At 43.7% G+C, this 27,821-nt stretch overlaps 1 protein-coding gene across 2 annotated transcripts in view; it reads left to right on the top strand.

Annotated features, from left to right (window-relative positions):
- The first annotated feature begins 2,572 nt into the window (after positions 1-2,572).
- rptor (regulatory associated protein of MTOR, complex 1) overlaps positions 2,573-27,821 on the top strand; it is a 165,989-nt gene continuing 140,740 nt past the window's right edge. For both annotated transcript variants that reach the window (XM_069168105.1, XM_069168104.1), the window contains exons 1-4: positions 2,573-3,071; positions 6,538-6,712; positions 20,077-20,179; positions 23,390-23,472. In XM_069168105.1, coding sequence (XP_069024206.1) covers positions 6,545-6,712; positions 20,077-20,179; positions 23,390-23,472 — 354 coding nt within the window. In that variant the 5' untranslated portion in view covers positions 2,573-3,071; positions 6,538-6,544. The remainder of the gene's footprint in view (positions 3,072-6,537; positions 6,713-20,076; positions 20,180-23,389; positions 23,473-27,821) is intronic.

Below are 27,821 nucleotides of genomic sequence, written 5' to 3'. Positions count from 1 at the left end.
CTTTTATTTTCTGTCCCTAACACATTTTAATTCTTGTTGAAGTTGATTTATGACGATGTTGAGGTAAAAAAAAAAAATGGGGCCGCTGAGTATGAATATTTCACCACAGCGTGATCGCACAAGAGGAACTGATTGATGGTCCATTACTGCTCGGGTGTCTCAGGTTTCCGAAGGATCACTTGATGGCAAAGGTTCATCCTGTGATTCCTCGAATCGATCCAATCATCGGTCTCTTTTCTCTCCTCGGCGATCAACGTGTGGAAACACGGATTTCCAGCCCTTTTCCTGCTCCTGTCTGATTCGGCGCCAGCTTTCCAGGATCCAGTTGATCGTGTCAGTCTGCTCCCTCCGTGACGGACGGGTGGATGAGGAGAACAAAAAAAGTCGACTAATCTTCCTCCTCGTGTTAGCTATCAGCCGTCCCTGGGTCCCAACCTCTATCGCACCTTGGAGATTGGATTGGTTTCCCCCCCCTGCAGTGCACACTGGGACCGGGAGGCAAGAGGAACAAATTCGGCCTGATGTACCTGTGAATGTTCCGCTAGTGTGGCAGCCATGATTGCTGTACCGGCGAATGCACTGAGAGTGATATGTTCATGCTCCATCCACCTAGTGCAGCATTTTTCATATTTTTCTGATGAGCTCTTACTCATCTCAGCACAAGTGTTGTCCTCTTTTGGCCCGAGATGGACCGTGTTGTGCTTGATTAAAGTCATCAAGGCCTCGGAGCAAATCTCTTTGTTGACCGGGAACAAACTGGTAAACACGCTGATTGGACTCCTCCAATTAAAGCGCTCTCGGTAATGTCACGACCGAGCGAGCGCACACAGACCGCTTGTTGACAGACGGGGGACAGCTTTTTTTTTTTTTCTTTTCTTTTCTCTCGATGACTCTCCTCTCGAAAGCAAAAGCTCGAGCTCCCGCTGCGCGAGAAATGAGTGTGAAGCACGACAGCGAAGGATGTTGCGGGGCACAAATCGCACTTTGTTCACTTAACTCGCGCACGTGTGGAGAGAAGCGGGTCCGCGCACGGCCGGCCTCGACGTCCGAAACAAAAGTGGAGGTTTAAAGATGCATTTTTTTTTGTTTTTTTCTTTAACGCGGGCACAGTTGATGTTTTTAAAACGGGGAAATCGAACGACGATGAGGAGTTTCGCAGTGATGAACGTTCAGAGAATTAGAATCCGATGGTGCAGCTGCCGTCTGCTTTCTGTTCGGCTCACTTCATTCATTGCTTTAAACCAGCCTCGAACTCAGCATCATTTTCAGCCGCAGCAGGGGAAAAAAAAAAAAAAAAAAGCTTTACAAACTCCCTGAACTCGACTACACGGTGACAGATGTTTCCATCAGGAGTTGGTGGAGACCAAAAGCGGAGCTAAAAAGAAGGAAAAATGAAAGACACGTGACTTTAAAAGAATGAAAACGTTGCCGTGTAACTGTTGGAAATGTAAACGGGCAACTGGCGCTCTCAGAAATGACCGTAAGTCAACACTGAGACGGAGCAACAACCAAAATCACACACTATAAAGCCTTACAAAATAATACTTGTTCATGATTTATGTGTCCAGCCTCTTTGTAAGGTTTGTTAACACCGTAAGAGAAATTTAAGAAAACGTATATAACTTCATACAAACCTCAGCTTCACAGGAAAAATAAACGACGATGATCTCGATCGGAGGAGCGTCCAGACAACTTGTTGTAAAAACTCGTGTAACTCTCTGAACCAGGATTAAGCATTTTTTTTATACCACTTTTTTTAAATTGAGGGATTTTGAGAGTTTAACTATTGCTAATTTAGATTTTTAAACAGTCCTAAACTGTGCTTGATTTTCATTTCGTTCATATTTTAAGCACGTTTCTCATTATATTTACTTACAGGATATGTTTTTAGTCATCCCACTGGGTTCCATAATTAACATAAATAAACAGAAAATATGATACAGCTGTGAGCAATAGAAAAACCGCTGCAAAACTGTGAAAACGATTGTAAAAGTTGCCAAAACTGAAAAATAAAATCACCAAATCCGTTTATTGGACTGAAAAGATATGAAAAATTGTGATTGAATGAAAACTTATTGTGACACAAACGTAGTGAAGTAAAAAGTACAATATTTATATCTGATATTTAGAGCTTTACTCAAGTAAAGTACCTCGAATTCGTTCTTAAGTAGGCGTAAGTACTTCATTAAATGTAGCCTACCTAGTTGCCCACTATTGAATGTATGATACTTATATTAAAATAATGAAGCTTAATTATAAAACTTTTTTAAAATCTGTTTTTAAAATGTATGTCATTTAAAAAAAAAAAAAAAAAAAAAAAAAAAAAAAAAAAAAAAGCCCTGCAAACACGTAGTTTCATATTGAAATGATAAAAGAATACGAGGTCGTTATTTTGGTGTCACTACGTGTGTTTACATTGCGGTGCGCGTCCGGGAACAACAGCGGTGACGTTTCACGGCCGCCGCCACCGCACCGCGCCGCCGCTGCGCCGTCGCCGCGCCGTCGCCGCGCCGCCGCCGCCGCCGCGCCGCGCCGTCGCGCCGCCCCAACGGTGCATTCTGGGTCCAACCCAAGATGGCGGCGCCCTTGCAGAAGTGCTGAAGAAGTGCCTCTCCGGAGAAATCCTCGGGACTGCGCCTGGTTTTTTGTTTTTTTTTCTTCCGCGAAATCCGCCGCACCTAATCAGCTAACCCGGGTCGCCCCGGTTCGTGGCAGGAGAACGCGGCGGCACCCCCCAACCACCACCACCACCGCCACCCCTCCGCACTCCTCTCACCGGTCCGTCGATAAAGAGCGGCTCGGTGCCTCCGCGTGGCTGTGGCAGACTGTTCGCGTGAAGATGGGCCTCGTCTGCAGCGCCTTCCCGTAGCGGAGCGCCGGGCTGAGAGGAGCCGCACGTTCCCCTGCAAACACGCGCCCGTGCAGCTCGGCTTGGACGGCTTCGACATCCTGTACCGGCTGTGGACGCTTCCTTACAACTTCCTGACCAGGATCGTTTGTGCGACGGTGTCCGTCATCGTCCGGAGGCGGAGAGCTCCCCCGGCCCGGGTCGACCATCTCACCTCACCGAGGTCTGCGAGCTCGCAACCCGCGAGCGCCATATTTCTCCGCACATCTGCTCACGACAACACCTGGGAAGGGGGGGAGGGGGGGGAACAGCAACAACAACAACAACAACAACACAACCTGTTAAACAGCACCGCTTTTAATTAGTGCTCAGCTAGCTGCTTGCTTTTATCTGGAAGCTGCTTTTTGTTAAATTTATGTATTATTATTATTATTATTATTATTATTAACGTAACAAGTGCACGTAAACCACAACTGCACGAGCTCTGCGTTCACGTGCACAGCTGGAGCAGCGTCATGACATCATCCAGGTGTTGCATCTTATTCCAGGTCACAGGTGACCACGTGGAAACTATAATAACTCTTTTAAATCCTAAATCAAAGCAATGGATTACTTTTCCGGCAGATGTTTTTTTTTTTTTAAAAACTAGGCAATAAAAGCTGAAATGTCCTTTTAAACTACATTTAAACTCCATTGAGGACCTCGCAGCTGCTTACTGTCTTAATTTCACTTAAATTAGGATTTTTTTTTTTCTGATTTTAAAGCACAAAATCACAGCAAACATTAAGCTGGACTCCCCGCTGAGTGACGGTCGAACCATCAACGGGTCCGGCTGCTGTTTACAAGTTTTTGACACCCGAATGATTTTCCTTAGGTCGTGTCTAAAGTACTTACAAAGACAAATATCACAATGTTATTGTTATTAATAACTCTTGGGCGCTTTCACAAAAACACAAAGTGACATTTTTGATAAATAATCATCGGTAATGCGGATGTAATTACTTCGCACGTCCCGGCGGGAAACCGTGATCTTGTGACGCGACGTTTGACAAATATTCAAAACAATCTCCGCAATATTTGCGGTTTTGCGAAGTTCCCCTGATTTTCCCGCCGGAAACGTCGCGAACGGAAGCTCTGCCGAAAAGTATTTCAACGTAAAGTCTCCTTTCCAGACGTAACTTGACTTTTTACCGAAAGTAAGTGTTCATTTCCGAACAGCGAGGCTCCGCCCCCTCTCCTCTCACCTTCAAAACATTCAAAAAAGACAAAACGGATTACAGGGCAAATATTTCTGGGATGTACAGCAGGATTATTAGTACAGATTATTATTTAGGTAGTTGTTAAATAATGCATTTTTTACTGGGAAAAAAAAAAAAAAATCACTTAAACTCCCAAACTTACCTCAAAACTTTTGAGAAAATCTTCCGCAAAATCAAAACATTTTTGATCAAAACGATCACAAAAAAACTGCGAAATCCTGGAGGGACTGATTCATAATTAATATGAATTCATTAATTAAGGGATTAATAAAGTAACTACCTAACCTAACCTAATAGGTCATGGGGCAAATAAAAAAAAAAATGACATTACTGTAATGCAGCTGTTAAAACAAGGAAAATACAACACTTATGCCACATCCAAAATCTAAAACGACATCTAGTCTTGTGTCACGATACGATATAATATGAATATATTGCCCGGCCCCTATTTTAAAATGTCTGTTTGTATTATTCGATGACAGAATTAAAACAAGAGAATCAATTAAAAAAAAAAAAAAAAAAAAAGAAGAAATTTGAGCGCGTACTGCCAGATGAATGATGCTCGGTCAAAAAAAAAAAGATGCAGAATAATCACCAAAATTTTAAAATAGTAATTCTAATATAATATAATAGCTTTCTCTGATTTACAATCACTTTCATTTTGAAATTTGAGGATGTGAACTGTTGACCTGCAGATGTGGGTGTGTTTGGTTTCAGTTGTTGATGTTGTTGTGGTTTTCATTCAAGCGAGCGGAGCGTTTAACACATGGCGCACAAAACTGAAGGGACTTTTTACTCTTCGGGTTGTGAACTGAAAAACTCTACAGCCCTTTGAGATTGTTATCAGATTTCAGCATTTTGATTATTAAGCGTCAAAACGTTCCCCCGCATCAGTGGAAACAGGAAAAAGGAGGGTGTGTTTTTTTTGTCGTGTGTTTTATCTCGAGAAAGAGATGTCACGGCTCAACAAATATCAGATGGAAGTCAGGAAGTCACAGTTTCTTCAGAGCTTTCGTATAGCTCGATTTTTTTATTTTTTATTTTTTTTATGCTGCAGCCGACATCATTTTACAGCCGATTTTATTATCCGTCTTCGAGGTAAAAAAAAAAAACCAACAAAAAACCGTCCGTCTGAACACACGAGAGCTTTGTCTGCATAAACTCATTTCAAACCTGCAGAATTTTGATTAAATTCAGGAACTGAATCTGATCAAATAACAAGCGAATCAGATTACAACAGTTTACTGACCGGGGTCTTTTTTATTACCTCAGATCCTTTTATGGGCACTTTGGTCGGGAGATAAAAAAAAAAAAAAAAGTTCTGTTGGATATTCGGCAGTATTGAGCACAGATTCTGTTTTCGCTGTCTTATTTATTATTTATGATCCACCTGCACATTTAAGCGTCTACGCGGTCTACGCCGTCTTCTTTTTGCCTCCTGGTTTTGTTTTTAGGACACACAAACGCGGTGACGGGGAACTCCTTGAATTGATGTTTAACCCTCTGAACACGGTTCAGAGTGTTTGGTTATTTTTGGTCTTGTCGCATGTTTCCTCCCTGTGGGTTCATTTTTCACTTCGGCAGCGCGTCCTGCATCCCCTATAGAAACGGCAGCCTCACGGCTAGAAGTGGGGTAAACTCAAAAGTGTGTTTTGTGCAGTATAAGACAGTTATAACGTGATAAATAATCCCAAAAAGAGAAAATATAAATGTAATTTCTTTGATTATTTTTTTTTATACAAAAGTCATATCTGTCGTCCCGCCTTCAGTTCAGTCAAAACGTTTGCTGAATTTTTGTCACATGACTGTTGGTCTCACATCAGTTATTTAAGGCTTCCCAGTTGCACTGAGGAGTGCAAAATTATGTTATTCTTTTTACAGAATCTAAATCATGCAAATATTATTATTAATGACACATGTTGGATAAAGGGATTTTTGTTTTTTTTAATAAAAATGTGTCTTTATTTTAGTCTCAGATTTGGTTGTTTTTTTTCTGATGGAAGCATTTGGTGCACTTGAATAGTTAATTAATGTTTTTTTCTGGTGGTGAATGGTGCAATTTTGGCATTTTCCTTTGAAACTATTTTTTTTCAAAGACAACATGGCCGTCAAACTTGCGAACAGGGTTCAAAGATATTTACAGTTTCGTAGATAAAAGACAAGAATCTGCACCAGCGGAAAACCTTAAATGTGACAGTTATGATACATTTCTACAATAGTTAAGAGAATAATTTGCATCTGTTACTGATCCATTCAGGTCTTCAGGGGGAAATCCCACCCGTCATTTTCCTCGTTGCGCGAGAACAGAGAAACAGCTTGAATTATTTGGCCTTTTTTTTTTGTTGTTTTGTTTTTTAGTTTTCCCTCCTCGGCAGCAGACTCAGCGGGAGTCCACAGAAACTGTCACTAACTGTGAGCTCTCCTCTGCAGGGCACTGATGAAAATGGACTCAGACTTGCTTCTCTCGCCGGCCGTGGGCCTCGCCGAGGAAGAGGAGGCCGACATGAACGACTGGAAACTTCCCTTGGCCTTCATGAAGAAGAGGCACTCGGAGAAAATCGAGGGCTCCAAGGCCTTGGCGCAGAGCTGGAGGATGAAGGACAGGGTAATGTCTCTGCTCGTCTGTGTTGGGGGGAACTGGGGGAGGTTAAGGATGTTGTCGGCGTGTAACGGCTGCGTCTGGCAGCTCATTGGCGCTCACATTTTATTACCTAAAAGTAAAGTAAACAAAAAAAAAAAAAAAGAGATTTACAAAGATAATTTCTACTATTTCCAAAAGATAAGTTACATAATATTCTATTTTGTTGTTGTTATTGTCATCAAATCTAATGAAAAGACCGAAACTCACCATCATCAGTTTCTCTCTGTGCGGCTTCACATCTTTTTCCTTTATTGCACAAAAAAAACTATTAAATCAGTGAGCCACGTTATTGTACGTTATAATGAAGGCGTAGCGCTGTTCTTTTATTTAGACTGAATCCCACATACGCCGTGTCGCTGCTGGAAATGCCTGCTTCTGATGCGTGTAAGTCCACCGCTGCAAATAGTTCCCCAACAAAAACACAATTTCTTCCAGTTTCTCGGAGGTCGCCGAGTCTCCTCTTGAAAATGTGACCAGATGTGACTGTGAGCTGTTTTTAAATGTGTTCGTCTTTAGTTGGAGCCAACGGCCTCGGGGCTGAGTGCCTCCGACGAGGTAGGGAAGCTGGAAAATATCGAAAGTTGGCATGAGACTGTTGTTGAATTGGATGGGATTTGTTGGCAGTGACAGGATTTAGAACAACACCAGCTTTATCTGTTTTAATAATAATAATAACAACATGAAGATCCCTCTACCATTTTTTTTTTAAGCTAGCAGAGTCGGAGAACCGACTGTATTTTGGGGCTTTCCCGAGCTGCTGCGGGACGTTCCTACGCTGCTGCGCCTTTTTTTTTTTTTTGACTGTGGAGTTGAGAGGTCGTCCCTTGTTGTGATTGGTGCGTTAAAGGAAAGGGGCGGGGCCCGGCTCGGGTCGGGTACAAACGGCCACCCGCGGTGCCGGCTTCTCCAAAATTTAAAGTCATTAAAAAAGAGGAAATGAAACGCGGCGACGGTCCACGTGGCGCTCTGAGAGGACATCCGTCTCCAAACTGCCAGGACGCCGCGGCAGATGATTGGCTGCCCTCCTCTTTATTACACCGCCAATTCATTTTGTTCTGCTGGAGGCTACGCGGGCGTCGCTTTGAGGGGGAAGCTCAAAGCTCTCCCTCCTGAGTGGCCGCAGTGTGTTTCAGCTCTCATAAAGCTGTCGTTTGATCTGCTCCACCGCTACCAACCTGATTATTTCACTGCCTCACGGCTACACAGAAGTACCATTAGAATAATGGCGAATGTCACTTAGCCATACATAACCCTCGCAAACTCTGCACCTATTGTAGAAATTCACCCAAATGAAAGTTCAACACTTGCTGCTGTTAGGACACGAGCTGAATTACACCGCCGAGCCCGCCGAAGTGTCGAGCTGCAGGGAAATGAAGGCATCATTAAACGCGAGGCTGCTATTGATTTAAAAGAGGTAATATGTGCCGGCTGAAATGGGCTCTCCTAACGGAAAGTCATGCTAAATCGGCCGGGTAACATTTGTCACCGCTCGGAGTGCTTTCAGGGCCGCCGACCCTCATTTGTAACCCTGCAAGAAAAATGTGTCCTTTCGCGTTTCTGGGCTCAGAGAGCTGTGACCGAAGAGAGCTTTTTTTTTTTTGGTGTGTTTCATGCAGGAAGAATTTGCCTTTTGTGTTTTAACTCCAGGCAAAGGAGTGAGGGGGTGGGGGGGGGGGGGGGGGGGGGTTCAAAGTCAGTGCAAAACGCTGGATTCTTCACAACCAGCTCGTGTGAAGTCTCTCTACTTTTCTAACGTTCGTTATGGTCGGAGATGTTGAGCGGCCAGAAAAGGCACTCGAGCTACGAGTCCGTCAGTCCGTTTTGAAGGTTTTACTTGTTGTGAAGCCCAGTAGGTGGACGGAGGTTTAAGACCGTCGAGTGAAAAGACGCAGCTGAGGGAAGAAGAGCACACAGGCTAAATACAGCACGGAGGGAAGGACAACGAGGGACAGGTGTAACTAATCAGGGCGAGCCTTAGACACTTGGATAATAGCCTACGCCTGAGGAAAATGTTGGTCTTCCCAACGGCCTCATCTTTTCCCTCTGTGACTTTGTATTTCCTGCATTACGTTACCCCCCCCCTCCCCCTTTACCTCCCCTGTTAGCTTGCTAAATTGTTAGCCTCCCTGGCTTCTAGAGGCCGTCCGCGTTGCCCAGCAACAGTGTTGTTGTTTTTTTTGACGATTAAACCACTCGAACACCAAGCACACTTTGTGCGCACAACTTCCCGCAGCTTCGAGTGGATGCTGAGCACTTTTGGGAAATCCGAGCTCTCGGAGACGGAAACGAAGACACTCGCTCGTGTCAGTACGAGGGAAGGCTGCGCAATTACTCGGCCCATTGGTCAAAATGGAGCGTGTATTCCCCTGTTGGGCCAATGACAGCTATTGAGTTGTCTGTGTGTGTAGCTGTGTGTGTAGCTCTGTGTGTGTGTGTGTGTGTGTGTGTGTGTGTGTGGGGTCGCTGAACCTGCCAAGTGGAATCACGATAACAGGTTTCCGATATACTGTGCGAGTGCAGTCGAGTCCAAGGTCGGGGTGAACGTCCGACTGCATGTGGCTCCTTTTAACTGATAAAAAGCCGCCTAACGGACGATTAGGAAGCCGTCCGAGGGGGCGGAGTTTCGCTTTCGTCCGTCACGTCGTCATGACATCGAAGCGCTCAGTTCAACAGGGTGTTAACGATTTGAACTGGGTTTGATTAAACCGTTTTTTTTTTTTTTTATCCCTTTCAGATCTACTGTAGATTTAACCCACCCCCCTCCCCCCTCCTCCCGCCTCACAGTGAACATAGAAACACGACACCTGTATCTCGACGGCAAACAAACCTGAACCTCAACCCGGCGAGATAAGCGATTGCGCAGCAACGCGGGACTTTTATCGATCCGCAGCCGGAACTCTTGTTTTCAGCCCGACGTGTCGGCGAAACATCAACCGACTCTGAAGGTCGTAACGCTGAAAACGGGGGGGGGGAAAGACTTTCTATGAACCCGTATCTGGTGGATTAGAAGCTCTCGGAGAAGCATTACTGCATCGGCGCCGCTTCGGCAGATGCGCGTAGAGACGCGCGCTCGTCGCCGGGGCGTGAACGGCTTCGCTGGCGTCGCCTCTACCCACGCGTGCGATGGACGAGCTTCGGCTTCCGTTTAGGATTCCCGACACTCAACGAATCCAAGCTTACCTTTCTGCGATTTCTATTTCTGGAAATTCTTTATTGGGGATTCACGTCGTGAGATGTACGTTTTCAAGGCGGTTCTCAAGGACAATAATAAATGCAAAACACAGGTCAAAACATTAAAGAAATGGAGACAAAAATGATAATTAACAACAGCAAATGTAAAAAAAACAACAATAAAAAACAATGAACAGATCAACGACAATGTATCCATTTCTGAAATTTTGATAAATTAAATCATTTCAATCAATTTCATTCATAAATTATAGAAAAGTATGAATGACAATAACACCATTAAATAATAAAGTTAAAGAGAATGATCATAATTGTAAAGATGTTGTTATTGCTTGTATAAGATGTGTCACTATATCGAGATGTTTTCTTTCGCGCTTAAAACCACCGAATTACCTTCTCATGGATATTCAAAAATGAAAATTGAACACGGGACCTTTTTAAGCAGTCGGCAAACAATAAGTCAGGAAACCGAATGGAGTTCGGGCTCGTAGCAGCGAAGCTCGACTTCAACCCGCCACACGATTCAGTAATAAGCAACAAAAGCACCGAGAGCCGAACACAAAGAGACTTTGAAAAGTCTGAACTTTTCTGTCTGTCTGTGCCCCGCTGCGAGGACACAGCAGAAACCCGGGCGTTAATGGGCTCAGTGCAGCTCGGCGAGATAAAAGCAGGCCGATCCGAGCCCGTGGACGTCAACTATCGATGCCCTGGTTACGGTCCATTTTTTTTTCTGGGAGTATCCAGGTTGCGCGCATCTTCCATTACGGCTCGTCAAATGACAGGAAAAGGAAACCAAAACAAAAAAAAAAATGCAATTGCGACACCTCGAATGAGCTCAGACTCCAAACTGAATTTTTCTTTTATTGTCATCGTTCCTCCTTTTTTTGTTTCTCCCAGCATTTTAGTATTTTTTTTTTGTGACCCAGTTGTTGCTTTTGTTTCCCGTTCAGCGCCGTTGTAATTAACCCGGTGACGGCGCATTGTTCTTGAAACATTTTGCCACAGCAGAAGTTTGGGTTGTTACGGGAGCTTGTAGCCGGGTGAAAGTGCCCGCAGGGTGTTTTATATATCAATGTTCCTTCCTGAGATTTTATATTTGTACATTTCAGGCTGTTTGTTATTTATGTGACCTTCTTTTTTTTTTTTTGGGGGACTTACAAATAGCTCAAGGCAGTGTTTTGGCCTTTTTATATATATATATATATATATATATATATATATATATATATATATATATATATATTTTTTTTAGACTGCTGGGATTTTAACTGCATTAAAATATTGAAAACAACTTTCCTTATGATTCATCGTCCGGGAGACTTCAGCCTCGATTTTTTTTTTTTAAGCCACTTGTTCGTCCTTTCTGAACAGCTCCTGGTCACACACACACACATTAATTTGAATTTCTCTCACATCCCTCCCTGCTGGTTTTTCACAAATGCGATGCCGGGTGTGTTTCTAGACTTTGGAATAATGAAATCGATACGCCATCAATACCCAAGCTCGTTGTAATAATGTAGAAACGAGGCAGGTGGTCCATGCAGCTTCATCTTCCGCATCATTAGTCGGACTCGATCAATGTATGTAAGTTCATTAGGCGGCACAGATTTTCAGCCGCTGACGCATGAAAACAAAATGTATTTGCTACTAAAAATGATTCTATACTAGCGATTTTATATCGGTGTTGAGTTATAGCAGCTGCTTCATCAACAGCTCCAGATTAAAGACGACTTGTTTGGCTCTGACCGGAACTTTTACTTCCCTGTGACGGAGGAAAGCAAAAAGATCGGGCTAAATTCATCTGCTTTTGACGTGATTATATTTCTCCACATTTTGTAGGATTTCCAATAATTTCTTGTATCCTCAAAAAAAAAAAAAAAAAAGCTTCTTTCTTTGACAGTATTTTTGTGTTTTTATTATGCAAAAAAAACACTGCTCACACTGCAATCAAGTTTTTAAGTAAAAAAATATATGAACTGAGAAAAACATTATTTGTATTTGCGAACATATTTTGTCAACTAGACTTTTTTTGTTGTCATAAAGTTTTGACTACAAATCCAACCTTTTTGTTTGAATCCCCCAAAAAATTTGGCGAATAAATGTTTTTTGTAGGCGAATCAAAAACTTTTGTTTGCAAATCTATTTATTTACAGATCCACAGCCTGCACGCGCACCATACACCTTCGTTTCCTCCGACAGAAGAGGCACAACAAAACTCTCAAATTTGTAAACAAAACCAACAAAACCTTTTGAGAATTTGTTTACAATCCAAATAATTATAGATGATAGATAGATAGATACTTTATTAATCCCCAGAGGGAATTTTTGTTTTTGTTTTTTTTGTATTCTCAGTTCATATATTTGTACTTAAAAACTTGAGCTCTTCAAACTTTGCTTTTGTTTTTGTTGCTTGCATAATAAGACTCAAAAGTACCCTTCTATTTTTTTCCAGCCCTCCAGTTACATCAGTATGACTCCGTCTCATTTTACATAATCTCTCATTTCCTGTTTGTACCGTCGTAATTAGTGCAGAGATAATGCTGATGGCGTTCATTGGGAGTGAAGATGAATGTGCAGCGGCAGTCGTTGTCTTGGGGTTGAGATGGATGCAAAAGCTTTGACAAGTAAACAGTGTTACGTAGAAAAACCACCCGAGCTCCGGCTCGTGGGAAGACTCTGAAGTGGCCTGGCTTTGTCTCGGCAGCCAAAACCACTTGTATCACAACCTTTTAATAGCATATTCTCAGAACTGACTTCAGACAGTCTATAAGGAACCAGAACTCCCACGCTTTCAGAATAAATCCGTCGCTCCTCTAATCAGACATCTTTTCTTTTTTTTTTCAGATACGATTAGAGAGTTGAAAAGTTTCTTCGAGCACAGCGGAGATGTTTAAGAGCATCTTCGTCTTTCGCTTATTATCCCTACTTCCAACCGTCTGTGGCTCCATATTCTTTTTGAATTCTGACTTTCCGTCCAAGGTAGCCTTTTCCATCGGTTTTCCATTTCGCGCGAGTATTCGTCACGTGGTGTTTCCTTTTTTTTTTTTTTTTTTTTTTTTTTTTACATGTCAAAAACTCTGCAAGCAGTGAGCAACTGTGAGTGACCAATATCTGTCCTGTTTGCTGCCAGCTGGTTACGGCACGCCCCGAGGAGATCGATGCGCCCCTCTTGTTTTATTAACCTTCATTTATGGCGGGCCTAACAAATGGATTAATCAGGGGCCATTGATCGGCGGAGCGAGCGGTGCTCGGGGCTTTATGAGAGTCTTTTTAAAGGGCGCCGAAGGGGAAAAGGCTCGGGGAAATCCCCGGAGTCCGGCAGTTATTAATGGGAGGAAGACGGCAACCAATTACTAGCACGGGAAGACATGCGCGCACGTACAATTGATCTCATTTCGCTTCACTTCTTTCCATCTTCTCCTCTATCACGTTTTTCTTGATTGACTGTGTTAAGGAAACGCACTCCCCCCCTCTGCTTTCTCCTTCGCACCGAAGAGAGATAATTGGAAATCCATGACGTTCAGTACACCTGCATTAAAATCTCATTTTGTTTGGGCTTTCCTTCAGATCAGTGATAACCGGCAAATTAACAGACGAATGGATGATAAACCAACCACTTATTCGGGGTCGAAAGGTGCCTGGCTTTTCATTTAATTCAATTATACATTCACCATTAATTCATCTTATACTTTTTTTTTTTTTTTTTTTCAAAGCACAAAACTTATTGTTCACTGCTCAATTTAGAAAGTGGCAAATATTTCCATTTAAGTGGCTGGAAGCAGACAAAGTTTCTCACTTTTATTCAACAAATACCTTCGATGCTTAAAAGATTATTTACCGTTTTCCATAAAAAAATTAAAAAAAAAAATGTTTTTCTTAAATTTTCCTTAAAACGTCATAAATGTCAGTAGAAAATATGTACCTGATTGTACATTTAAGTTCCACGTTTAAATTGCAAAGGCACACAAACCAGAGCTCACAAAAAAACATTTAATTTAGATGCTGATGGTGATGAAGCGATATCATTTTAAACTCTTAGTCGTGGACGTTGTGGCGTCCCACTGCTCCATCCACAGTACAGCGCTGCGCTCTATTCGTGCTCAACGAGAACAACCTTTCGTTGCACCTCGGCCAACCAGTAATTTCTGATCCTGGTTGATGAAGAAATTCTTGGATTTATTGTCTCCGTGTGTGTGTGTGATGTAAATGTGTGGAATAAACAAGCAAAAAATAATAATTTGGCGCACATCTGTGCGCCGTCACACTCGACTACCATGTTGCACATCGGCGTCGACCGACAGTGACGTCACTCGTCGGTTTGCGATTTGGCCGTTATGAAGCCTCAAGTTCGGATTTCGGCCGGCACCGCGTCATATTTGTGTTATTTTGGAGCCAGAAGTGACCATGTTTGTGCTTACTTATTGCAGAAATCAGACTGCACCACAGCCCTGTCGATCAAACAGACACGCACCCCCCCCCCCGAACATACCGCTAATAGGCCTAATATCGAATTAACGACGGGATCATTTTCAGATGGACCGCCAGAAAACGAATAAGAAGCAGCGACTTTTAGCTGAGAACACCAAAATAACTCGTGGAAAACATTTATTGACTTTATGTTTCATGAGGGAAGTTAAAATGGGAGTCTATGGAGCTTTTTTCTTTTGAGCCAGCCCCTAGTGGCCCTCGGTGGTATTGCGGTTTAAGGTGATTGCACCGTGATGGTAAGCTAGAACAGTCCTAAAATGTCCTTTATTCATTTGTAAGTGCGAGTGAATATCAAATGTATAATTCATTATCTGTCCAACAGCGGATGGAAACAAATATTTTTCACTATGGCCGCTTATGTTCGGATTATCTCGACCCCTCGGCTTTTAAGTGACCAGTCTGACTACTATTTACTGAAGTACGCACTTCTGTAGCTTTTGTGTGCTTACGAATGAAAGATGTTGGTCCTTGTTAACTCAACAAATGAAATGACCTTCCAAATTTTTCTCAGCGGTTTTCTTTTGACATTTTACCTTCCGTGACAGTAACATCTTTTTTTATTTAAAATTTTGTTCCTCTCTCTCTCCGGACTTCGGATTGATGCGTCTCTAAAGTGTGCTGCCATTTCAGCCGTTGTGTTTTTAAAGGGCAAATCTGACCTGGGTCCCCCCGCCGGGTCTCCGCCTTTGCAGCACGCTTTAGGTATAAACGTTGTTTCCCCGAGGTGGCGTCGGCGTCTGAGCCGACGGAGAATTGGTGCTTTTATACCGTATGAATCACCGACAGTTTAACTCGGGCTCTTTTCAGTTTTGTTTTTGAACAAGATCGTTCTTGGAGGAAAAGCCTCCAGCTTTTGAAAGGGATGAAGGAAATGAAAGTCTTTACGGAGCATCCCATGAAACCACGCTGACTTTTAGATGTAGCGACCGTTGGGGGTTGGGGGGCGGGTGGGGGTGGTGACGATTTAAACCTCTCTCTCTCTCTCTCTCTCTCTCTCTCTCATGAAACCCATCTTGAGATCGCGTTGGACTTCTAGAAACATTTACAGATGCAAAACCTGCCAGCGGACGTCACGCCAGCCCTCGGCTCCACGGCGTCGCTCGCCGAGCGTCTGCGACGGAGCCGTCGGCTTAGTTTCACGGTAGCTGGGCAGATGCGTGAATACAGCGGCGGTGTGCCCGAGCGGAAAACGTCCACGCCGATTCCCATTCCCGAGGAGAGCTGCGTGACACGGGTGGGGAAAAGGGCGAGTGGTAAGGAGGTCAGCTGGAAATCAATGCGACGCGGCGCGTGAGGATGCAGGTGCGCGTCCGCGGCTCGTCCCGCTGGCACACTGACCTTTCACTCCGCTGGAAGGGGGAAGCACAGGGCGCCTTAATTACTTTCACAACAGCAGCCCTCCTCACCCCGCTCCGCCTGATGGGACAGCCAACGTAACCCCACGGCACCCGCGTCACCCACGGAGACGAGCTCTAACGCCGCCCGCCAAAGGTCGCTCTACTGTATTGCGTTGACTTGCAATGTCTGCTGACATTTAAAGTTGTAAAAAAAAAAAAAAAAAATTACCATGAAAAAAAATAACCCCTAAAATGTTGCCGATGGAACAAGAGGCCAGTTAAAATCTCGAGCTCGAGTTAGTTTCTGTCCTCTGATCTCTGTGTGTTTCACAGAGGGCGGAGCTTAACCTTCGCTTCACTCGGCTGCAGGGAGCGACGGGAAGATTGTCCATTCGTTAATCGACAGATTAAAAACTTCATTAATATATTTTTTAAAAAATGGTGAAATACCTGGGAAACCCACCCAAGTAAAGTTTGTGTGAGAAACACTTAGTTTCTATTTGCCTGAAAGAGTTTGCCTTTTTTTCTTTTTTTCTTCAGAAATCTTTCATACAATGTGAATGTCGTCTCAGTTGCAGCTCATGCTCGACACAAACTGGAGGGGGGGGGGGACGACGACAAACCTTGAAAGATCTCCTTTCCTTCCCAACTTTACACAATAATCACCTAAATAAATGAAAAAGTGGTTACGGACGGGGTCCGAAGGCTTGAACGAAAATCCACTTACCTTGATATGACCTGATTTCTTCGTGACTGTACCCGAGCAGCTGCGGGAAAGAAGGGAGCCCTGTGGGGGAAGCCGGCGGGTGGCTAACCTGCAGGTAATTGGAGGCGAGAGGACATGCGGAGCCTCATTAAGCTCGTGCACCTTCTTTCTCAGAGTGAAGGCTCCTCTGGCAGTGCCATCGACGCACGGCCAGTAATCCGGTGACCCTCGTCCTTCATGTTCCACCTTTGAACATAAAAAAAAAAAAAAAACGTTAAAAAGAAAATAAAGAACACGCCGGCCTCTGCAGAGAGACACCTTTCTTTCTTTTTCTTTTGTTAAAAAGTTCTCATCCACAAATTTTTGTGGATGATGTGAAAATCACATTGTCATATGCATCTACTGGATGTATTTATGTTGAGGTTTCGTTTGTGGCGTTTAACCCTAAAAGCTTTATGTATTTAGACGTTTTTTCCAAGAATTAAAAAAAAAAAAAGAAATGCTCTAATGCCTTAAAGTGGTAAAAGCATAGACTGTATATAAAAATGGACGTAGCTTCTGGATCTGAAAAAATAAGGCAGACGTGGTAGTGCCTTAAAATGCAATTCCACCGAGTGCCACTAGAGGTCGGCTCCGAAAAGGTCTCCGGCTCCGTAGACTCCCATTCAACTTCTCTCATTAAATACAAAGTTAAGAATTTTTTTTCTCACAAGTTATCATGGTGTATTTAACTAAACTCACTTCTTATTTGTTTTTGCGGCGGTCCATCTGAAATGAATCCCGTCATTAATCAGATATTAGTCCCCAAAAAGTTGTATTTTTGGGATGGGCGTGTCTGTTTGATTGACAGGCCTGTGGTGCAGTCAGGTTTCCCCTATCGGTGGGTGGGGCGTGGCGTCCTCGGGTTCCCAATCAGATCAGTCAGATCCACCGCTTGCCCCCCGTCCCTCCAAGCACGTCCAAATATGGTCACTTCCTGCTCCAAAATAGCAAGAAGGCGACGGGCAAAATCTGAAATCGAGGCTTCAGAGCGGCAGTTCACAAACTGTGGTGCCTCGGCGTGCTTATCCTGCATATATTCTGCATTCATTCTCGCGTATAAAAAAAATCTTAACAAGGTTAAAATCGGAATTTTCCACAGAGGAGGGTTTGAAGTTCATATTGTTTTCGACTGTTTTGTTGAGAAAAATCAAAAACCTCTTAAACTTACCTTGAAGATAAATTCTGAGACTGCAGGACCTTCGTATCACAACTTCTGCACAGAAAGAGAGAAACCAAAGTCGTAACTGAGAAATTCAGTTTGCTCAGCGTGGAGTAAATGTGGCCATAAATTACCACATTCGTCTGCAGATATGCACAGTGTGTCTATGTATCTAAGCAATGACGACAAATTGTGATCTGACTGCATTTTTTTTTTTTTTTGTTTTTAAATTAGACCGCCGCATGATCACGGTAGAGGTGTCTTGGTGAAAGTTTCGGCTGCAGTGATGTAAAACTCTCCGCGTTGGCTTTTCCTACCAGGCTATGTCCTCCCGTCAGTTTCGAGCCGACTCGTTTAGAGTCTCGGGGAAAATGATTTCCCACCGAAATCGCATCCAAACAGTTTGCTTGCTCGGATCTGACTGAGTTATGGCCGCTCCGAGGACTCCGATTCATCTCGCGCGCAGAACAATGAATGAAATTAGAGAGGAGCTCGGTGAATATCTCATTCTACAACCTCCCTCCTGGAATATTATTCCTGTCTGAATGGGGCTTTAGCTGTCTGACTGACTGTTAAGACTCTAGTGATTTCACAGAGGAAATGCAGCTTCCTTTCCCTTTTTTTTTGTGTCATTTTGGCATCGTATTCTGAGACTCCCAACAAAATTCAGATCGAGATTCGCTGCGTCGGTTCGTCGAAGCTCTGTTTCGAAAACGAAGCCAAAGTCCTCGTCCTCGTCCGCCGCTGCAGGATTTCTGCGCGTCTGTGGCGACTCTGCAGCTTTTTGTTGATAAGTGCGACTTTTATCAAAAGAGTTTCGGCAGCTGATCGTTTCCTTTTTTTGTCGGCTCGCGTCCTTTCGAGGTCGAGACACAAAATAAAGTGTTTCTGAGGAGCTGACAGAAAGAAGAAGAAGAAGAAAAAAAGGAGTGATGGCTGACTGCTGTTGCAGAGTTTAATTTACAGTGTGTGTGTGTTTGTTTGTGTGTCAGGGTGTGCGTCAGGACTTGCCACATCACCCACGGATCAATGCTTGTTCCCCTTCGATGGCCTGTTTTTCTCGCGGCCGCTGTTTCTCTCACCTTGTGTGATGTGACAGGCATCACAGTTGGGATTTTCCACATTTATTCATCCGAGTAGGGTCCTCTGCTTTCTTTTCTTTCCTTTCCTTTTTTAAGATGCATTTTTTTTTTGTCTTCGTTCAGATCGACGGACAGACAGTAAATGCGATGGTAAAGAGCAGGCTTGGTATTAGGGATATGCCATGTCATACTGTTCACGATAATACCGGTATAGTTTTTCATCGAAAGCAGGGATGGGAATTTCAAGCAAAACTCCTATTCAAAATTCAGACCCCTGAAAGCAGAGTGTTCTTCTTCTCCCCGTGTTATTTAATGCGGCTGGCAGGCAGCTTTTAAGTGAATTACCGCCACCTTCTGACGGGAGTAACGCATTACAGCCAGGTAAAAAAAACAAACAAACGGGGAAATAAGGAAGAACGAATGTCGACTGTTCGAATATTCGAAATTCGTGACCTATCCCTAGTAGAAGGTATTTTATAGAAACTGCGGTATAGTTTTTTTTCTTTTTTTTATAGAAAAAAAAAAGGATATCGCGATAAAGGTAACACTGATACACGATGAGGTCACACTCGTATGAAAACAGCATTTTATCCGGCAACAAGCACGACCGAAAGCCGCCGAGTTCTTCAGGTCTTCAGCTCAGTTTGAGAGTTTAATCGATGGTCGCACTTTGTGAACCGAAGCAGAGGCGGCAAAAATAATAGTGTAACAAAAGCCCAAGAAGTGTAGTTTGTTAATGGATGAACGTTGAGGTCAAACTTCACGAAATCAGGCCTAAATGTCGTTGAATCTGCCGACAGCAGCGAGGAAGTAATTCGAAGCTCTGCGGCTGATCGGGTAGTTCTGACAGAGCAGAACTGAACCCCCAAATCCTCCCTCAGCGCTGTACACAGGATCTGAGTCTCACTTTGAGCTTCTGTTGTTCACAATATGAAGAACTGAGACATCTTTGTTTAGTTTTTTTTTTGAATATTTGAGGTCAAACTGTTTCGTTTTGTGCCGGCGTATAAATCGATCACGCTTATTTTGTTTAAATTGCATGTCATCAAAAATTAATAATCACATATTTTTCGGTATTCTTTTGTCATATCGTCAAAAATACTGTTATTGCAAAAATACACAAATACATCATGGTATTATTTTAGGACCAATCAGGCCCTGATCCGCGCCATTTTTAAATTCCCCCAATGGCACATATTGGTGCCTGCAAATGTGTGTTGTTTTTTTCCTCATGCGTGAAGATCTAACATTTCTTTAGTCTGTCCGTATTTAAGCGTTGATGAGTGCCGTGAGGATAATGTCATTTCCTGTGTGTCCACCCTCAGATGAAGACCGTGAGTGTCGCGCTGGTGTTGTGCCTCAACGTGGGAGTGGACCCCCCCGACGTGGTCAAGACGTCCCCCTGCGCCAGACTGGAGTGCTGGATAGGTGAGTCCGCACAGACATTATAAAATCTATTATTATAAAACTCAAGTTAAGAGTTGTTCAGAGTGAGGTGGACTCTTGCTTCGGTAGGACATATGGACTTCAGTAGGACATATGGACGTCAGTAAAAGCTTCCTGTGATGTGCTGCTTTCCTTCCTGGCGTGAAAATAAACAGATTTTTCATTCAGACGCTGTGATAGATAAATAAAAATAAAAAAATATGGTGAATGCTCAAACATAATTTGGACAATATGCATCAAAAACTGGGCCTTTTCTTCAGACTCATAATTCGGTTAAATGGTAACGCAAAGATATAACCAACACACCACTGGAAATCAGTGCAAATTAGTCTTCACGTATCCATCGCAGATAAATGACTGTAATTACACATATTTCATATAAAACAGTTCTGACTGTTTTGTGGAGATGATTTTTGCCCGATTTTTGTCTTCGTTCAAAAGGAGACTGTAGAAAAATGCTCTGAAAACGGAATGGAAAGATTAACATACAACAAAGATGTGTTGTTTATCTTAAATTGAAAAAAAAAAAAAAAAAAAAAAATGTTGGGAGCAACAAAATCTCTGTATTAGGCCAGATATATTGAATGAATTTGATAGATTCAAATTTCGATTTTTCTACGACGTAAAGAAATACCAAAATCCACATGTGCTTCTGTTGTCCCTCAAACAGCAACGGCAGCGGCGCCATCATAACGGCGATGAAGGCCGTTGCCTCTTCGTCAGAGACGCCCACACGCGTGACCTTTTGCCACTCGAACACGCTCAAACGTTTTGGGTCTTGCAGAGTCCAAGGCTGAGCAGATCGCTGAGGGAACTGAAAGTGGCCACAGGACAAAACCGTGACGTGAATTGGGAGCAAAGTGTCCCTGTTTAAGATTCAGATGCTGAAACGCAGCCAACACGAGCTGCCTCACAATTATAGAATTAAAGGTGCATTTACACATTCAAAAAGCCCAGAGTTTTTCAAATGTTTTACATGTTACGATATGTAAAGGGATAACAGCCTCGTGGTGCTTCTCTGCGTTTGATTTTTAAGATGGAGGTGTAGTGACGACAGAGCCGAAAGCAGTTTTTAAATCATGTTTTACTCTTTGAGTTGATGCAGAGTCAGTGGTGGCTCAGCGTCACTCAGTCCAGAAGGAAAATCTCTCGACTTTGTTGGATGGTTTTCTGTCCAATTCAGCACAAACATTCATTTCCCCCTCAGGATTCATCCTAACGTCAACCTTCTGTAACCCACAACCTGTCAGTGGGTTTGCAAGCAATGGGTTCCCGCCAAAAACGGCAAAAACGTCCCACCAAATTCCCCCCCCCCCCAAAAAAAAAAAAAAAAAATTACACCATATCTTTATCACAGCCAGAAAACTATAAAAATGGAAATTATCGTAGGAGTTTGAAATTTCCGATGGAGTGATTATGTGTGATTCTGTCAGAAAAGAATAACAAAATCTAAGTTTAAAATTTTTAGTTTTCACCAAGTGTCTTTATTGTACGTTTATTGTATTTACAATTTTGCCAACAATAAACCGTTTGCAGGATCCAGGTTCTGTAACTAAACAAAAATTCTGCATAACTCGGCACAAACGGTAAGCCGGCCCCTTTTTTTTTTTTTTTTTTTTTTTGGGGGGGGGCAGATGAGAGAGGATGAAGAGAGGATGAAGAGCAAAGAGAGGTTGTAAAAATGAAAATTCTTCAACCTCTCGTGCTAAAATATAACGTCAAACTCCTGGAAAAACATTTCTGCTTAATATCAGCTCGTTGACATCGTCACGTTGCGTTTAGCTCAAAGCGCCGCTACAGACTCCCGTTTTGACGTTGTTAAAAGCTCAGAGATGGCGATTACGAACCCACGACCGCAGACGGCAGAAAAAATTCACACGGCTCAAACGACGGCAACGCAAACCGTCAACTTTTACTTGAGCTTTTACTTTGCAGCGTTAAGGTGGGGGGGTCGGGGGATATTCTCAGTCTTTCCCCCCGTGGGAGCTCGATTCATAAAGCTCCTGTCTCATCCGGGATGAAGCGGTTCGCCCTCCCAACAGAACCACACGACGCGTGGCAGAACAAAAACACAAAGAACCATCTCCATTGAATGGGAGCCTCAAAAACCCCATTGTGCGGCTCCCCTGAGACGTGCCTGACTGTGGGGAGTCACGGAGGCACATTAAAGCGGGAACACACCTCTTAAAAGTTTCCGAAACTTTCTCTGCGGCTTCTGAGGACACTCTGCCGACCTGCCACTTGGCTTTTCAGAGGCTGTTTGGGAATATTAAGAGGAGGATGTCCCGAAATGCACCACAGGGATTTTAAGATCTCACTCGTGCTTGAGCCATACGCAGATGTAACGGGCTTACGTCTGCTTTTCACTGGCCAGAGTGTGTGTGTGTGTGTGTGTGTGTGTGTGTGTGTGTGTGTGTGTGTGTGTGTGTGTGTGTGTGTGTGTGTGTGTGTGTGTGTGTGTGTGTGCGTGCGTGTGTGTGTGCGCGTGCAAAAATATCCCTTTATAAAGCTTCAGTTTGCACCATAACAGAAATGATAAAATACCTTTGTGCACAGAAGAATCACTTCCCAAGCTCTTCTTGGAGGAAACATCTTCATCCTGTGTTTTTAATACATTTCTGCACAGGTTCAGATTCCTTAATAAATGAATCTTTATTTGGTATTTTAAAGTTCCTGAAATCACTTGTGACGATTACAGTTTCCCTTTGTAAATAAAAAGCAGTCGTGTAAAAGTTGCGATTTGCCTCGTCAAACCCGTCTTGTGTTCTTTCTGTCGTGGTAATCCGTTGCGAGATGACCCTCCAGCGATTTCGTTCCCCCGCCGACCGTAAAGCCGACCAGTGTCTCCCATAAACTCTCCCGGTACGTTCCTCCCTGCCCGCTGAGCGCGATTTTGATCCGTTCCTCAATCTATATCCAGCTATTCCTCAAGCCCTATTGATTTACTCTCATCAATATTTCAACTTCAGGGGGCCGCTGCTATTTTTTTTTTTTTCCAAACCGCGCTCCAAATTTAACAAGAAGCGTTCCTTCTGATGCCGAAACAATAAACTGAAACTTCTCTCGGCTGCGTCTTCAAGCCCGAACGTCCCGGGCCCGGTTCCCCTCGGCCGTGACCGTCACGTGTAATGTGTGTTTCCTGCGCGTGTTTAATCGCTGGTGTGTTGACGCTCTTTATGTTTGCCTGCCCAGATCCTCTGTCGATGAGCCCGCAGAAGGCCCTGGAGACCATCGGGGCCAACCTGCAGAAGCAGTATGAAAACTGGCAGCCCAGGGTGAGTCGCTTCACACCAAACAAGCCTCCCTCCTTCTCTTCTTACGCATGTGAATAATGATTCTCGTCAAAACGGTGTGAGAACTTATCGGTTTTGGCCTCCGTTGAGCCGCTCGTATGTTTCAGGTGTTTTAAAGTTCCATCGATTTTGCCGAAGTGTCTGAACCGAACCGATTTTACTCACCTTGCTTTCAGTGAGCAATTATTTCTCAATAAACTGCTCGATCATCCGCCACTCTTTCAGGACTGTGGTATTGATTGCAATTAGCGCCGTGCCCGTTCAGAACATCCTGTTTGACGGAACGGTTGTCCGGATTGTGGGATTCGCTTGCGTGGCTTTGTTTTGAGATCACCTCGCTGCAGACGTAGGCGAAGAGACACCCGGCGACATCCGCCGTGATGCTGTCTGGAGAACTGTAGCTGCGCGGCGGCGGGCGGCGGTGGCTCCACACCAACAACAAACAAACAAACAACCGGCGACGTCATTTGCGAAGTTTCGAGTGAGTTTCTTACTGTGCAACTGCAGAAATTCAACACTAAATTCCCACAAACACCGTCACTTCCTGTTGTTGCGGTTAGCTGGCAGCGGTTTGTTTTGACGGTGAGAGGAGAGGGTGGGGGCGGAGCCTCGCTGGTTGGAAATGAACACTTATTTTTGGAGTTTTGTTTGTAAAACAGTTTGTCGTGATACTTTCAGCAGAGCTTCTGTTGACGATGTTTTTAGCGGCAATGCTGCAGGAATTTTTCAAAATTGCAAACTCCTGCAAATATTGCTGAGATTGCTTGAATTTGCGTTAATTATTGTGATTTCTAGGAGGGACTGATTATGTACTGTAAGAGTATGCTCACATAAGGCTGTGGGAACATGCACACTGTCAACTGGTTCAGTTTGTGACTTTTCAGACAAAACACTTCGCTCTGCGCGATCAGTTACGTCGCGTAGACGAATAGACAGTCAGCGCGGCTGTCATGGTAACCGCGGCTCCTGATAAAGTGTGTTTACATTTAGTGATCATTTGAGTGTGTACGAGGGAGAACGGGTTTATTTGAGCTGTCTCGTTGTGTCGGCTCTTTTTTTTTTTTTCACTTCTGTGCCAACGAAACGCCTGCATGCTCTCGACAGCAACAAAGTTTTTTTTTTTTTTTTTTTTTTTAAACAGATGCATCGTGTATACTTGTAAATTCAGCCGTTTCAGTTTGAGTGTGTGTACATGCATTCATGTCACCGCCAACAGTAGCAGTTGTCCTTGGCTCTTTAGTTCGCTATTTTCCCCGAGGCTCCTCGAGATCTCGTCCTCCTCTGAGCTCTCGGGGCCTCCGAGCCGGAGCAGATGGCACTCCTTCTCCATAAAGACGGGGGCCTCTGATGAAATCGGAGAGTTTATGGTGTAAAAGATTTTTCTCTGATGAATAGAACAATCTGAAACGGAGAGAGTGGGGAAACGTTATATCAGGACAATCTGATCTGTGTGGTTGACTTTTCGCATCGTTTAGAAGGCACTCTGTAATCTACTGTTATTACGACGATCACTGTAATGATGAAAGCTGACCAAAGGGCAACTTGTTTTCGATGTCTGTAACCCCCTTTGCATTTCTAACGATCAGTATGTCAGTAAGTAAGTGTGCTTTTTTTTTTTTTTTGTCCTGAGTCTTTGTTTTTTTTCCGGATGCACTTTGATGAAATTGAATCTTCAGAGGCAGTAGTTCCAAAAAAAATGTAGCTGATATTGGATTATTGCTGATATTCTGGTATCATGTTGATGGGATTTCTATCGAAATCTAATGCTGTCCAATGCAGCAGCAGCCCTGCACTAAATCCTCTCCGTGAAGGCCGTAATGTTCAGTTTTTGTTGAACTGTTTAGGTTTTGACTAGATTTTTGTCAACGCTTTTGTTCGGATGTAATTTTTTCTGTTGTTGGAATAAAAAAAAAAAAAAAAAAAAAAAAAGTATATTATCAGTTTACATTTATAAACTACTTATTGGCATTAAAAAAATATATATTTTTGTATTATGTACAGAAAATTATTATCAGCTGACATCAGAAAATTTACATGATACTTCATTAAAGCAAAAATAGGAAAGGAAAGTTCTTTCACCTTCTCAGTTTGAACCGTTACGCTGAAGCTGCAGTGCAGGACATTTAAATAAGCATCCCATAACACTCAAGCCAAAAAAGTTTCCAAAATGCTGATAAAGCCTTTCACGGTCAAGCAGCAACCTGCAGTGACGTCACCCATCGATTATGAAGCCTTGAGTTCGCATTCTGTCCGTCACTATCTCGCTAGTTCGGAGCAGTTTGGAGCAGGAAGTGACCATATTTGGACGAGCTGGGGGCGGAGCGAGCGGTGGATCTGATTAGAAACCTGACGATAGTACGTCCCGCCAAATGGTAGCTGTATTCTGATTGCACCGCAGGCCTGTCAATCAAACAGACACGCCCACAAAAAGACCACTGATATCTGATTAATGATGGAATTATTTTCAGATTGAACCGCCACAAAATTCATTAGAAGGAGTGACTTTAACAAATGACACCATATTGACTTGTGCAAAACATTTATTGACTTTGTATTTCATGAGAGAAGTTAATTGGGAGTCTTTGGAGGCTTTTTGGAGCCGAACTCTAGTGGCCTTCAGCGGTATTGCAATTTATGGCGCATTTTTCGGCACAGGAAGCTACAAACACTTTTATATCCGGTCTATGGCAACTTTTAAGAATAGCCGCGGTAAAATGAAGCATATTAGATCGAAACAATTATTATATAATAAACCTCAGCTGTCTAAAGCCCTGTGGGAAACTGCCTGAGAACCACAGCAGGGGTTGGAGGTGGGACACTTTCATATTGTTTTTAAAGCTGTCGACATATTTCTGCGAGCTACGCAAAAACTAAAAAGACAACATTATTTCAGCTGGTCATGTTAAGTTCTGAGCGGCTGAGCTGGCAGCAGTGCACGGTGTGTGTGTGTGTGTGTGTGTGTGTGTGTGTGTGTGTGTGTGTGTGTGTGTGTGTGTGTGTGTTTGTGCGCGTGCGCAGTGTCTCCTCCACATCTTTTTCTTTCTGCTTACTGCTTTTAGAAACGTAAATCCAGTGGGGAGTGGCGTAAAAAAATAAAACAATAAGCGCACACTTGAAATGTAATCCGAGGTGTTGAGCTGAGCCGCGTTTGCAGGTATCGGTTATGAATTACATTTCAAACCACCTGTGAATATGCTTTAAAGCCGCTCAGACAGGATTAAATCTGATCACGGCCGTGAGAACTGGTAACGAAATGTGTGTTTGGTGTTGAGACGTGTGATGGAATATAAACAACATGCCCTCGGGGGTGGGGGGAGGTGTGTGTGTGTGTGTGTGTGTGTGTGTGTGTGTGTGTGTGTGTGTGTGTGTGTGTGTGTGTGTATCATTCACGATAACACTGGTATGTTTTGAGGTGATTAAAAATAATTCATATGATTATAATACAAACATTCCCACCTGCAGATGTAATGACATCATACCGTCGCACCGCCTGGCGGGATGACGTCCGTAGCAACAAGCTGAAGGAGACTTCAGTTCAATCAGGAGAGACTTCAGTATGAGTGGATGATTAAAAATGAGGAGAAAATGTGAAAGTCTTTGATGTCTTGATGTCATCGTGTTTGATGAAAGAGATGCTGGTGCGCACTACGTGGGAACCTCCCTCGGGGTCGACACGCTGGCGGTGGGGGATGTGATGAAGAGAGAGCTGGCGAGGTGGATGTGACTAAGCTGCACCTGATGTGAAGCCTGGAGGCGAACGGGGTGGAGGAGGGGGCGCAGCACATCGCCATTGAACTGACGGCTGACACCGTAGAACAGGTTTAAAGTTCGAGCGCTGAATGAGATCCTGGCGAAACGTGATTGGTTTACCAAAAACACGCGTAGTCAGGCGATTAGGAGAATTGGGAGATAAATTGTGAATGACTAAGGTGTAAAGCCCGGATGACCCAGACCCTAATTCACTGCGTTAATACCAGAATCTGGGTCGAGCAGCGACCAGCAGCGACGTCACCCCGTCGGTTTGTGAACGGCCGTTACGAAGCCTCCAGTTCGGATTCTGTCCGTCGCCATCTTTGCTAGTTCGGAGCGGTTCGGAGCAGGAAGTGACCATATTTGTTGAGCTGGGGGAGGAGCTAGCGGCGGATCCGAGTGATCTGATTGGAAACCCGACGATACTACGTCCCGCCCACCGATAGCTGTAACCTCACTGCACCGCAGGCCTGTCAATCAAACAAACACGCCCCCAAAAACAATTTCTTTTTTCAGGCTTAATTTCCAATGAATGAGGGATTATTTTCAGATGGACCGCCAGAAAACTAATAAGAAGGAGT

Source organism: Embiotoca jacksoni, unplaced genomic scaffold (genome assembly GCF_022577435.1).
Source record: "Embiotoca jacksoni isolate LCO1_2020_lvr unplaced genomic scaffold, fEmbJac1.0.p SCAF_4, whole genome shotgun sequence".
Classification (NCBI taxonomy): Eukaryota; Metazoa; Chordata; class Actinopteri; family Embiotocidae; genus Embiotoca; species Embiotoca jacksoni.
This window is presented reverse-complemented; position numbering and strand designations above follow the sequence as displayed.